The sequence below is a fragment of the Elephantulus edwardii genome, unplaced genomic scaffold (genome assembly GCF_000299155.1).
Source record: "Elephantulus edwardii isolate Elephantulus edwardi_28Jun2011 unplaced genomic scaffold, EleEdw1.0 scaffold00283, whole genome shotgun sequence".
NCBI lineage: Eukaryota > Metazoa > Chordata > Mammalia > Macroscelidea > Macroscelididae > Elephantulus > Elephantulus edwardii.
In genome coordinates, this window is record NW_006400033.1 from 604,401 (window position 1) to 618,460 (window position 14,060).

The following is a 14,060-nucleotide window of genomic DNA, read 5'->3' on the forward strand; positions in this document are numbered from 1 at the left end:
TCACTCACATCAGCCCCTCTGCACTATGATCGCTCACACCAGCCCCTCTGCAGTGTGATCACTCACACCAGCCCCTCTGCAGTGTGATCACTCACACCAGGCCCTCTGCAGCGTGATCATCCCCACTGTGGTTTTGCAGCTAACAGGGCCCCCACCTGGCCTTGGGGCTCCCTCTCAACTGTATTATTTATGGGGAGATGTCTTTAGGACTACTCTTAAAGCAGCACATGTTTCTTAACAGTTCTCAGGGCTAGTGATATGGAAGTGGCTTAGCCTTGTGGCAGGGCTTGGTTTTCTCAGGAGGTTGCAGTCAGCATGTTGTGAGGACAGGAGTCCTAAGGATTGACTGGGCCTGAGTAGCCCCTTCCTGGCTGAATCTCTCCTTGATGTTGCCGTTGTTCCAACCATGTGGGACACTGTGGCAGCTTCCTGCATTCATACAGCATGGCCACTGCTTTGTACGGCATGGAGAGTGATGCAAGGGAGGGGACCAGCTAGAAGCCTCAGCACCTTTTATTGACCTAGTCTTTCAAATCATGCACTTCCATGTCTACCCTCTTTTAACGGCACAATTGTGATATTAAGAATAGTCCCCACTCAAGGAATGAGGAGTTAATCTCCACCTCCCAAAGGAAGAATATCAGAGAATATGTAGACACATTTTAATACCACTCCAGGGTGATAATATCCTGTGTTCTAGGGGTGAGGACATGGAAATTTACCAAGGTCCTGGGAAGTGACAGATCTGTGTAGTCCTGGGGCTCTTTTGTCCTGGTACAGCTGAGTGGGCGTCCTGCTACTGCTTTGACACAGATTACTCGTGTAACCTTGGGAGAGCCACGTGACCTCTCGGAGCACTGGTTTCTTCATCTTTACAGCACAGGCAAAGGTCCCTGCTACACTGTACTCATGTGAAAATGGTTGTCAAAGGGCTTTTTGGAGCTACGTTATTGGGATAGACTGAAGCAGCCAGGGGACCTCAGGGATGAACCAAGTCCTCCTAGCTCTGGTCAGGACTCCTCCTGCCCCCTCTGTGTGAGTGACAAAGAACAGAGCCAGGCAGCCTCCCATGGGTCATGCTGTTCCTGCTGCCCCTGCTGTCCCCTCTCCAGACTTGGGGACTACAAGCTGCTCACCTAAATGAGTGCTCACTTTTCGCCCTGCCTGGCTTCCCCAGAGCTCCTGTGGAAGAGCTAGCCTCAGCCCTTGATCCTGAGCTCAGAAGGCAGGAGGCTCCTGTCCTGTGTGCAGCTACTGGCTCACTGGGGGAGGGGGAGGATGTCCTTCTGATCAGCATCACCTCAGGCCACCACCAGCTCTTGGGCCCTGAGCACAGCGGGGCAGCTGAAGACCGGCATCCTCCTTCCCTCCTCTCTGGATGTGGAAGCGGGACCTGTGGGCCTGGTGTCCACATACTGCATACACAGAAAATAACTCCATGCCCAGCGATCACAGGCTACTCTGCTTGTTTCTACCTACCCAGATTTTAAGACTGTGTATGTCTGCATTCAGAGATGTCCCATGGTGGGAGGGCAGGTAAAGCTGTCCTCTCCTCATCCCTTTCTGGAGAGTCTGATCACACTGCCAGTGGTGACGCCCTCCTGTCTTCATGCCTGGCAGTCCCCTACGCAGACCCTGTGCAGTGTGCTCACATCTGATTGTGGCTGATCATAGAGATATGTGGAAACTGGCCTCCTGTGGAGAGCATAGGCAGTGTTGAGATCCTGTGGAGGGACAGTCTAATTGCCTCTCCCTGCAGGGAGAGGCGGGAGCTACCGGACTGGAGTTATTGGCATGGGAGTGAGCCCCCCTTTGCCATCTTTGCATTCTCAGCTCTCCAACTCCCCAAAGACCTTAGGGGGTCCTGCACTTCTCCCTCACCTCTCCCCAGGTCTGCAGGAAAGGAGCTGAGTGGTCTGGTGATGGTCCCACACCTTTTTTCTCAGTGACACTGTCTGTCTCTTGTCTTGCTCTCCTCCTCACCAGAGTGGTAGGCATAGGTAGATGGCCCCCGGGGTGCCCTGGCTGTGATGGTCTCTGTGGGTGGAGGGTCCTGGGCTTTGATGCATGGGCAGATGGGAGTCAGGGCAGGGAGGTCTGCCTTCTGCCTGGAGAATATCCAGAGAGATATCCAGAGAGGATCTCAGAGTGGGCGGGGCCCTCTGATCAGAGGGACCCTCCCTCTCTTCTGAGGTGAGACCCTGTGGGTGTTGCTACTGCTGGTTCTCAAGGACCAGGAGCCTCGGGAGGTCCACACTGGCCTTAGGGCTTTGTGGGGAGGGGCCTCCTACATCCCTACTCTCGGACAGAGGATGCCTCCAGCTTGTCAGGCCAGGTCTCACAGACAGGTGGAAAGAAACAGTAGGCATCCTGGAGATTAATAAACACGCTGTGAGGCAGTGATAGACACGACAGTGGAGCCTCAGATGTTGGGCAGATCCCAGGAAAGTGCCCCCTGCCTCACACCAACTGTAGCTGTTAGTGGTGTTCTGTCCTCCGGAGCATCTGTCCTTCTGCGTCTCTAAAATTGTCTATCCCAACCCCCAGCCCCAGTCCTCCCTCTCTCCTCTCTCTCTCTTTCTCCTTCTCTCCCCCTCTCTCTGTGTCTCTCTTTCTGTCTGTCTCTTAAGTGCATGAAACATCACTTTAAAAGCAAAAAGAACTCCTTTTTTTAAAAAAAATAAAAAAGCTTTTCCCTTGAATGTTTACAGCAAGGAGTGTTAGTTTGAGTGTGTGTCTCTGTGTGTGAGTAGAGAGGGCACCTCCCTAATCAAGTCTTCTCCTCTCTCTCCACCTTGGTGGCGATGGCGGCCCTGGACTGGACGTAAGTGTTCCTGGAGGTGTGCTTGTCCTCAGACACTATTGCTGACTTGCTCTCACGGTTCCTCCTAATGTGTGTGGTGTGCTGTGTGCTGCGTGCAGTGTTCTCCCTAACCAGGGTGTGCTCCCCTGCCACTGGGAGGGGAGGGGAGGGACTGGCCAAGCAAACACTCTGCCCTGGCCTCCAAAGAGGCTAAAGTGCCCTGCTGGGTACCAGAAGGTCAGCAGTTCAAGCCTATCAGCCACTCTACAGGAGGCCGTCTCTGTGAACATTTATAGGCTAGGAAACCTGTTGGAATAGTTTGGCTCTGTACAATGGGGTGTCTAGGGTTTGAAAAGGATTCTGTGGCAGCAGGTTTATAGCCTCAGCCAGCCCTCCCCACGAGAGGAGGTGGGACCTGCTTCATAGCCTGCTATGGTCCTGCTGACAGGAGCCACTGGCCATTCTCTTGCTGTAGAGATGACGGGGCTCCCACCCTCTTTCTTAGGGGCCCCTCAGCTCTGGGCACCACAGTGGCAGCCCTGCAGGCTCAAGGCTTGGCAGCATCACCTAAGAGTTGGAGGTAGTTGTTGGGACCCCAGTTCCACAGAAGAGACCCTCCAGAGGACAGACCGTGGGCAGTGACCCTCTGCAGACCTGCTGCCAGGAAGGAAGGTTTACTGGGTCAGATTCTGTTTGGATCTGCAGTACCCAGGGCCCTGAGGAGAGAGCCACATGCCTCTCCTGCCCAGCCCCTCACCTGCAGCCTCACCCTGCTGCTTCTCTCAGGCGATGGTGCCCTGTGGGGTTTATGTCTTCATTCACACCTCTCCCTGTTCCAAGAATTATTTCAGCCTGTTGTGGAAACATTTATGATACATCACAGCAAAATAAAAATAATGAAACTTTGGAAGGTCAGAGATAGGAATCAGGTGAGAAGAAGGTGTCTTCAAGCATAGACTGTCAGAGGTTCTGGTCTTCCTTGTAGCTGGTGCAAAGAAGAAAACATAATTAGTTGAGAGTCAGTGTGAACAACACAAACACTAACCCGTGGTTCAAAGGTTTGGCTGGTCCTTTCACAGGTCCTGAGGGAAAGGTACAACACTGCAGACAAAGTGATTGGCAGAAGCCTCCTGTGAGCAATAAGTTTTGAGTAGTGCCTGGAGGTACATCTGGCCTCCTGGGCCACCCATACAGCCTCCTTTGCCCCCAGCCTCTGCTGAGGTGAACACTTGTTCTCTGTCTGCCTGGATATTTGTGTTTCCTTCACCCATTTCTCCCACTGAGTCAGAAGGTCCCTGCTTCCCTGCCCTTTAGCCCCCAATGCAAGGGGGTCCTGGTGGCCTAGGGGGTAGGGAGTTGCACTGCCAACCCAAAGGGACAAGATTCTAATCCATCAGCTGCTCTTGGGGAGAAAGATGAGCAGTCTCCTCCTGCTTTATTTATAGCCTCTATAGACCGCTAGAGGCTCAGCCATGAGCAGGTCTGACTCCACAGCAATAAGTCAGGTTTAGTTGAGCCCATGGACAAGTGTGTTGTAGAGAACAAGGACACACTGTCTGGTTCTAGGCCTGGGGCCACTCACTTATTGACATGTGGTTTGTGCTGCGTGAACTGAGCAGTTAGACTTGAGAGTGTTAGTAGCCCCAGAGCTCCCAGTGCAGGGAAATCCTGGCTCAGATTTAGGGGCAACAGCATGTGAAGCAAACTCCCAAGCTGGTTCTCAGAGCCCTGACCCAGGATTGAGAGGCCTCTGGAAGGGGTGCCAGGTGGTCTGAGAGGAAGAGAGCTGCTTTTTCTGGTTTTGTCTGAGTCTGAAGGCTTTGGCCCTTGGCACTCCTTTTATTCCTGTCAGGCTGGGGGTAACTCTATTGAGAAGGAATTTACTTGTTAGTTGATAAGCATCTGACTTGGGATGAGCATGGGGCTCCCTCCAGTACCAGCCCTCATTTAGCTGGTGGGATGGCCCTTGTGCCCCAGTACCTGGGTCACAGGACAGTCCCACGTACCCCAGAGAGGGCGGGGGATGAGCATGTTGCAACCTTATGACACTTGGAGGCAGTAACTGACATGAGAACATGTAGCACCACCCCAGGGCCTGGACTCTTACGTGTGATGGTGCCCCAGTGCGAGGCAGGAAGGACCAGAGCATTCCAGGAGGGCTCCCAGGGTGGGCAGCCTTCCTATTCAGTAGGGTACTAAGGGTACTGCTAATTTGGACCAGAAGAAACCAGAGAACCCAAGTAAACAGAAATTAAGAACATCAAAGGCCAGCTGTTTGAGTGGTGTCTCAGCAGAGAACTCCCAGGCCCACAGTGGTGGTGGTGGTAGCTGTCAGGGAGTTGACCCCGACTCAGAACCATTGCATGCACCACAGACCAGAACTCAGCCCTCTCCTGCACCACCACCACCATCAGCTGCAGGGCACCATGTTGTCATGCCCATGGTTTTCATTATAGCTGAGTTTGGAAGTAGCTCATAAGATCTTCACTGACAGACAGGGGTGTCTGTGGCCAGATGTGCTGGGCATGAACTGGACCCACATCTCTGGCAGGGAAGGAGAAATTTAGCACTGAACCAGCTCTAGAATTCTGAAATTTTGGGTCCCAGCCAGCATGTTCGGATGCTGCCCTCTGCTGTCCGTAGAGTAGAACAGCAGCGATAACCAGCTATGTCCACCATTCATTTGGTTTTACTCCACCCTCAACAAGGTGGACTGACACGGTTGCTTGTCCCAATGGACTCCAGTATATCAGAGATGGGGAGGATGGCACAGGACAGGGTTCATAGGGTCTCTAGGACTTGTCGTTGACTCGCTGACACCTAACAACGACAACGTTTTCAAAACACTGCAGAGATGAAGTGAATTCTGGAGTCAGAGAAATTAAATAATTCCGGAGTTCTTGTAGATTTGTTCAGGGTGGACTGAGACAGGAATCTTGATGTTGTCTTTTTAGGTCTCCCTCCCATTAGGCTCCTCTGCTTGCCTAGGGCTTTGCCTTTGAAATGAAAATCCGTATAAGTGTATCCTCTAAGCCTTCCTGGCATTTTCCATCCAGCCTCTTAAAAGCTGCCTTGGGAGACATTTGCTAGCGTAAGCTGCTGTCAACACTGGAAAACATAAAAGATGAAAGTGGGAGAAGGATGAGCAGTCTCCTCCCAGGAAGAAGCAGTCTCAGAAACCTGGCAGCAGGTGGCTGAGGGCTAGAATTGGCTTCACGGCCGTGGGTCTGAGGGGGGTTCTGAGCCCTTCCTAGCAGGCTCCTGAGCACTGTTCTGGTGGGGGCCTCTTTGTCTCTGAGGAGGCAGAGCTCCACCACTGATGGCTCCTGGCAGGTCTCCAACTGCATTCTCAACATCATCCCAGGTACCCCTGCAGACAAGCTCCAAGAGTAACACACCCTCCAGGCCATGCACCCCACTGTCCTAACAGGCCTGGTGTGCTGTTCTGTGTGCCTAATCCTGCCCTTACCTACCTTTCCGTGCACTTTCCCCAACTGATGCTCCCTTGCTGTATTGTCTCCTCTGTGTAGATTTATATGAACATTAAGTGGTTGAGGGAGATGTGAATGAGGGTGGTGTGAAGGCCTGGGAGCCCCACCGGGTCCAAAACCCCTTGGCGTTTTCTCACGAGGAGGAGGAAGACCTGCTGGATTTCATATACAAGTATAAGGCGCCTCGAAAGACGGATTTGCCCCTGGAGGTACCCAGTGTCCAGGGCTGTGGGCTGGGGCATGTGTGTGGAGACCTGGGTGTCCTGGGAAGATAGCTCTTGGGGCACCTGGCAGCCTTTCCTGTGTGTCTGGGTGGGGAGATGTCCCTCATCCAACAAGCAGGACATGTAGAATCCGCCTGCTCTCCGGGAGAATAAGACCATTTTCATTTATTTAGAAAAAGGAGAAGTGAGTGGGAAGACATGCAGGACTTATTTTTGGCATTTCCCTTTAATATTAGCTACTAATCTAAGACCACATTCAAGTGAAAAGTAACCCAAATGAGTGTTTTGGAGGAAGAAAAACTTAGAAAGTCTGATTTTCACAAGTTTCACATAAAGCTATTTACCAGCTATCTCTAAAACACAGTGTAGTGCCAAGTACAAAGTGTATAATAGCATATGCTCATCTCTATAAAGTTACCAAAAACAACACACTTGACTCTTGTATGAAAGGCAACTCTTGTGGTAAGGAGTTACCAATCCAAAGGCAAGTGGTTCAAATCCACCAGCTTCTCTGAGGGAGTTCTCTGTGTGATTTACAGCTTCTGAAAACCTGCTAGAGGATCAGCTGTATATTGGTTCTGACTTGCTGACACATAAGAACATATACAAATACAAATGTGGGGTGTTGGCTAAGGGCCCAGCCCAGAACCTCACAGGGATTGCTCTGTGATGTGAGTCAGTGGCCTCAGACATCACCGCAGGGGAGGCAGGACAGGGGGGACCCAGAAAGTCCTTCTCTCGTCCCTTCATATCTCTTTTGTTCTCTATCTGCTGAATACTGAGGCCTGAGAGTCCTTCTGGGGCAATTTGGGAGCCCACTGTTACAGAGCAGAGAGGTCCCTATGAGAATCAGCTGAGGACATCTTTCAAATTCTCCTCTCAACAAGAATTAAGGTGACTAAAGCAATGGGCTTAATTAAGCATGACAGACGGTGAGGAAGACGCAGGGTCGGACAGGGTTCAGATCTGCTGTTCACAGGGGTGCAATGAGTCATGGTCGACTCAGTGCCACTTAGCAACAAGCCAACACAGTGACCAATCAGTCCCCCACATTCTAGAACCACAGTTACTTCTACCTCATGGTGCACGCATTCACCAGATCCCTCCCCAAGATGAAGCACGCATAGACCAACCCTTACGTCAGGGCTTGGAAGGGATGTGCTGGGATCCCAAGAAGGGATGCATGAGGAACAAGAGCCAGGACAGCCCCATGGGGTGAAAGGGGCCTATGGAACAGGAGGTCTTGAGAGGGTGTGCTTTTGTGGTCTGGGCATTTTAAGCCACACCTTTAAAGTTTATTTTTGAAGTAACCAGCCTGCCAAGGAACCAATCACCAAACCCATCAGGTCTCACGAGTTCTTCCACCTCTTCCAAAGACAGTTGTTAAAGAGCCTGTCTCAGTCGTAAGACATGAGGATTGTGAGGTGAAAGGCCAAGGCTTCTGGTCCCTAGTTTCTGCCCCCTCGGTGCCTGCCTGGCCCTGGGCTGGCCACTGGGGCACACCCAGCCTGGCCTCAGGAAGCAGCTGGTGGAGAGACAGAGAGTTCAGCCCACCATGGATTGTGAGGACCTGACGGTGACTAAACCCTGGGCTGTGCCAGGGAGTGAGGAGAGGGTCTGATCACTAGCCAGAGGGTTGGTGGTTCAAAACCACTGAGAGGCACTTTAGGAGACAAGCCTAGAAGTATGTAAGACAGAAGGGCTTCCAGGAGCCATGAAAAGATACCGTAGGAGAAAAAGTTCAGTAGAGGAAGGGAAAAGTGGACAGGATGGACCTGGGGGACGTCTGTGCGAACCACATGCTGGGCCTGGAGAAACTTTTCCTTTCATTCCATTGTGATGTGCATCTCTGGAGGGAGATAAAGGGGTCCCTTTTCACTTAAGGGTGGTGCTCAGCTTGGTGGGGGAGTTTCTGTGCCTTCCGTAGTTTGACACACAGGGCTGGGAATTTGGTGATGGAAATGTCATATGTCAAGCAGAATGAGGCTGCTTCCTGGAGGCAAGAACAGAGCTGCAAGGAGGGATGGGAGGCTTCTCTCTGCAGTCACCAGTACTAGAAAGATGTGTGTGGCCTTCTGCAGGGCCCTTCACTGGGGGGCTCCAAGGATGTGGGGTTGGAGCAGTTGAAAGGGAGCTCTGGCCTTCTCAGTGGCCCCTGCCTCACGGTGATGGCCAGGCTGAGACGCTGGTGGTCAGCACCTTCCCTGCTGTCAGCCGTGCAGTGTGCATTCCTGAAAGCCATTCAGGAGCCACCCTCTCACATGACCACACTGGTGCCAGCCTGAGGGATGCCTTTCTTTCTCGTTTCTCACCCAGGCACCGCCTAGAACCCTTCGATCTCGCTTCAGGAAGAAAAGTACCTCAGCCTCGGCCACTGAAACCACGTGAGGGGAGCCAACAGCCCCGGGCCTACAGAACGTTTCTTCTCTGCCTTAAAGAGCTCGTCACTAACATCAGAGTCACTCTGCCCTCTGCCACTTGTAGCAATTCCCCTCCCCCTCCTTTTTTTTCTTGCCTTTGCTGGGAGAGGCTAAAGATAAAGGCAGTGGATGAGAGTGACCTTTAAGTCCTCTGAGGTTAGCAGTTCTCTGTGACTGAATTGTTAGGACAGACAGCAGTGTTTCCACAGACACGAGAGAACCCCTCACTGCTCAGATGTACATTTGTAATTTACCTGTTGCATACTTAGTTTTTAGTCCTGTACATGCAAACAAAGCAATTTTTTAAAACTTTTGTTGTTGTTGTTATTGGTACTAATCCTTTGAACTATGCTGTACATACTTAATGGGTTTTGGCTTAATATAATCAACTTGCAAGGGCTTCCAGAGGTTCTGACGTGTAAGGAAACGGCAAAAACAGAAAAAGTAAAAACTTGATTTTGATCTCAGAGAATGTCCCTTCTAAAGCCCCTCGATTAACAGGTCCCTTCTCCTGTGGGTAGCTGGTCCATCTTCTTGACAGAGTTTGGCCCTTAAATCTGAGAAGTTAAGGCATGCTAGTGGCAGATGAGTAGTGGATGAGAGGAGCCGTCTCCTCCCCGCAGATCCAGGACAGGAGCTTCCATGCCCGTAACCAGTTCTTTAGGGGCATCTAGTGTGGCCTTAGCCAGGTGCTGCACTCCCGGGGACAGGGACCGATGGAGCTCAAGGGAGGGTCATTTTCTGAGTGTTTAAATGTGGTTAGCAAATGACTGTTTCTCACTCGTAGTAACCAGAGCTGTGATGGAATGGCCCTTCTTCCTGGGGAGCCGTGAGGAAAGCATCTGGATGTACACAGTTTCAGATATGCGACAGGATACTCCCAGGATGTGCATGACCCTGGAAAGGATTTCAAGTTTGGGATCTCTGTGGCTCCAGCCCCTCTGTCCCCTTTCTTTGAGCAGAAAGTGAAGGGGAGAGAAGGGTGTGGCCACAGGTGCTGTGGGCCATGGTGGGCACCTTAGACAAGCCTGGATCCCCTCACAGAGGAAAGAAGCGTTACCCGAGGGCACCCTCCCTTCTCTGAGAACTTCAGCTGTAAAGGAGAAGCACCTGGTTTAAATGGTATTTCCGTCCTAAGTCAGCTACTTCCCCCAAGGGTCTGAGCCTAGATGTAGGACTAGTGTATTTGTGCCCAGAATTGGTGTTTTTGTTACGTGTAATGCATGCAGTAGTCACAACCCAGCTACTCATAATATTTGGATTGTGTGTGTTTGTAGAAATGCCCTGAAGACTAGAGAATCCATGTGATGAATCACACAGACCCCACTGTCCCCCGACGTAAGCTGGCCCATGAAAAGCTGTTCCATGATAGTGCCGTGTGAAGGCACAGTGGTGGCCGCTTCTGCTGACCCGTTAGCTGGATCTTAGCCCCTCAGAAAGGGCTTCACTTGAAATGGGTTGTTCCCAGATAGGCTTACTTCCATCCCTTTCCCCATAGTTCCTGTCAGGGTAATCCTGTTACTTTCTAAAGGACTTAGGAAATCTGAAAGCAAGTTTGTGGTTAAAAGAACAAGTGAAGGCTCTAGCCCCTTCACCATCCGTGCATCCAACACCCACACGGCCTAAGCCGGTGAGGAAAGGCCAGGTGTTTTCTTTGAGCTCATTGAATAGCTTCAGGCAGGAAAACCTTTAAGAAGTATTTACCTTATTTGGGAGCACTCAGAATTATTAGAAATAAATGCAGAAAATATTTAATAGCTTGTTAGCAACTTCTCTTTTTTTTTTTTTTGCCAAAATACAAAATGCCATTAGCAGCAGATACTAAGTTCCTATTGTGAATTTTCACAATGGGAAGTCTTAACAACTCCAGCCTGGCAAGTGTGCACTCAATTATGCCAAAAAAAGAAAGTTTGAAGCACTCTACTCTCAAGACACATGGTATTACTTCTCATTTAAGAATTTTACATTATAAAGTTATCTAAACTGCTGTCTTACTGTAAATGTAACTATTCTTTTCTTCAAATGTTGATTAGGGTCTTGGTTTCTCCCATAAAGACACTCACTGTATAACCAAGAGCAGCTGTCATATTTCTGGCAAAATGTGTTTACTTATCCAACAAGCTGTATATTTGCGTATGGACTGACATAAAATGTGAATGCCTACAAGTGTACACGTAGTGGTGTGTTGTTCTGTCTAGAGGATATAACAGTGTTTTTAATTTGCAGATTTACAGCACAGGCTGTTTCCAAGATGCTAGCTCGGAAGTCTGTCATCGCCACATTAACTTTCAGGTCGACTGCCATTGAGTACCTGCTGTATGCGCGGCAGTAAGATGCAGTCTTGTATTGATAACCTAGAGAGTTTTGTCCCGACCCTTCCTAGCTTCATGTGAGAAGCCTGCTCGCTTGGCTGGCCTTTGAAGTGTGCGTGCTCCTAGTACAGCTGTCCACGTGTCGTGACGAGTGCCTGCCAGCCCTGTCCTGACGGAGCTCTGCCCCTCGCAGTATTGAGATGGCTCCGGGCAGGCATCTCCCGACGGTGCCAGAGCCCACTCTCCCGTTTATGCCGTGTATTCCTGTTCTGTCCCTGTAGAAGGAACTGTGATAAAGTAGTGCGTGGACTGTGCTCGGAGGGATGTGAAATGAGTGTCCCAAAGGCTAAAGTTCTGTTTTGTTACGATGCCTAATACACATGTTGAATAAATAAAGTCTTAACATTTTTTTTCTTTTAAAACAATCTTTGTAATTTGGGGCTCATGAGAAAAGATAAAAATCATTTTAAAACCAAAACTTGTGCAGAACACAAGTTTTCCAACCCCTTCCTGGCCTTCCACACACCCCACACCCCACGCCTCAAGACGGCTGGGTGAAGTCGGCAGACCATGCAAACACAAACCCGAGAGCGTCACTGTTTCACAAGATCACTGTGGGAATGGGGCGGCTGGGAAGAGAGCTTAGCCTGCAGGTGGACCATGAGCCCCTCATTCTCTCTCCCCGACCCTGCCTCCTCACTGCAGAAGCTGGGGAGTGGGGACACCAGCCCAGATCAGCCAGGCTGGTTCACACAGGTGCCCATAGGCGGCACATACACTTGCCACAGCCCCTGCCGTTAGAAAATCCAAATATGAAACCTTCAAATTGAACACTTCCTTTCCACAAGTTTGACAATTTTAAAATAAAGGACTGTAAAGCACAACAGCTGGCAATGAAACAGGTTCAGGGCACTGAACAGCAGGAAGAAAGGGTAACCATCAACTCAGTGATTCCTCTCCCAAGCCAGGCCCAGGGTCAGCAGACCTGAAAAAAACAGGTTATGAACTGACAAGTAACAGAAGTTTGTAAATGACGCTGCATCCATGCAGTACCGTGAAGATGTCCTACCTACACTGCTAGATTACAATCAATGCTCATTTACCTATGACTTGTTAGAAGGCTGGATGAAACACCAGGTTCTAAGGACCTGGACCTGCATTCTATGGCATTAGTGGTTGAACTTCCTGTTAATTTACCTGATACTCTGTAATCTTGTTTCCTCTAATTGAAACTGATGATAAATAATGGTACCGTGGAGCTAGAATAAGAAATGGCAGTCATGTGGATAGGCGCCCAGCCCTATGCTGGGACATGGAATGTACTCAATAAACTGCACTTTGACATATACTTGAGTATATGCTTTAAGGTAGACCTTTTCATTTAATTCAACATATTTCACTGTCAAAGTATCAAGTTAGTGTTGACAATCACCTTTGCTACTCACAAAACACTAAGTGTTTGGGTGAAAATTCTCCTAAATCAGCCCCTCTGCCTTCAATCCATCTCTAGCTGCTTCTCTACCCCTCCTGTCCTGGCTGAGAAGCAGCAAATGTGGACTACGAGGTCTACTCCAAGGACCTGAGGGTATCCTAGATACTTCTCTAGGCCAGGTGGTGGCGGCTGAGGGCCAGTGAGCCCCTCACCAGGACCTACCTGCAGGGACGAGTTCCATCTCCCCATTAGAGGTGAGTGGGAGGGCACAGGAGCCAGCCAGGTGAGAACATGTACGCAAGCCACCTCAGAAGTAGAATGATATGCAAACCCATCAAAGCAGACCATGTTGCAAGCTTTTATTTAAATCAAATGTCTTTATTGATTGCTCCCCTTTGAAATTTACCTTTTAATGTATAAGCATGGATGTGCACACACATATATACACACAAGCTTTAAGGAAACCCCTCATAATCTGACATGCTACAGAACTTCAATATGGTTTCTATTTTACCTTACCCTTTTATACATCTGCGAGGTGGACAATAAATAAGAACTTATGCCTTTGAATTGATGTTGGAGAAGAGTGCTAACCATCCCCTGGACGGCTAAAAGAACAGATATGTCTTGGAAAAGGTGTGGCTAGCGTCCTCCTTATAGGCAAGCATGGCAAAGTTTCACCTCACATATTTTAGGAATGTTGCCGAAGGAGGCAATTCCTTGGAAGGGAATGTCGTGATTGGAAAGGTAAAGGTGAGCAGAGTTGAAGACCATTAATAAGAGGGACTGACACAGTGACAGCAGCCGTGGGCTCAGTTGAGTCAGAGATGATGATGGCGGCCCAAGACAGGACAGGGTTCAGAGCTGGTGTTCACAAGGTCACTATGTGTCATACTCAACAACACCTAACAGCAACACTGACAACAGAGCTTTGTCTTGTTGTCTTTGAAACAGTAGTTAATGCCACCTGTATTTCATAATGGTTCTGCCAAATGAACTTTACTCTGCATCTCTTAGCTGCCTCTCTCCAAGAACACGATGCTTAATTCTTACATCATTTCTAAAAGTTCTGAGGCTACTCCTCTCTCCCTTTATAATTTCTATAATGCATCTTTGGAAAAATTTAGTAAAACTGTATATTCCCAAATGAAAATATGAAGTGGTTAAAGTATTATTTTTTTTTTAATTCTGTATCTTTCAGCAACGGTGTCTCTCTGGAGACTAACGTCCGCCTGATACAGGCCATGGTTTTTGCAATCACTTGTTATGCATCAGAGAGTTGGACAATGACTAGGGAGCATAGAAGGAGAACTGACGCCTTTGAACTGTGGTGCTGGAGAAAAGTATTGAATGTACCATGGAGTGCCAAGAAAACAAA

The 14,060-nt window shown here is 49.5% G+C and overlaps 1 protein-coding gene across 1 annotated transcript in view; it reads left to right on the forward strand.

The window, feature by feature from the left end:
- Window positions 1-8,977, forward strand: part of LOC102854660 (receptor expression-enhancing protein 1-like) — a 79,314-nt gene extending 70,337 nt beyond the window's left edge. Inside the window, exon 6 of the mRNA XM_006900367.1 lies at window positions 8,835-8,977. Coding sequence (XP_006900429.1) covers window positions 8,835-8,845 — 11 coding nt within the window. The 3' untranslated portion in view covers window positions 8,846-8,977. The remainder of the gene's footprint in view (window positions 1-8,834) is intronic.
- Window positions 8,978-14,060: the final 5,083 nt, after the last annotated feature.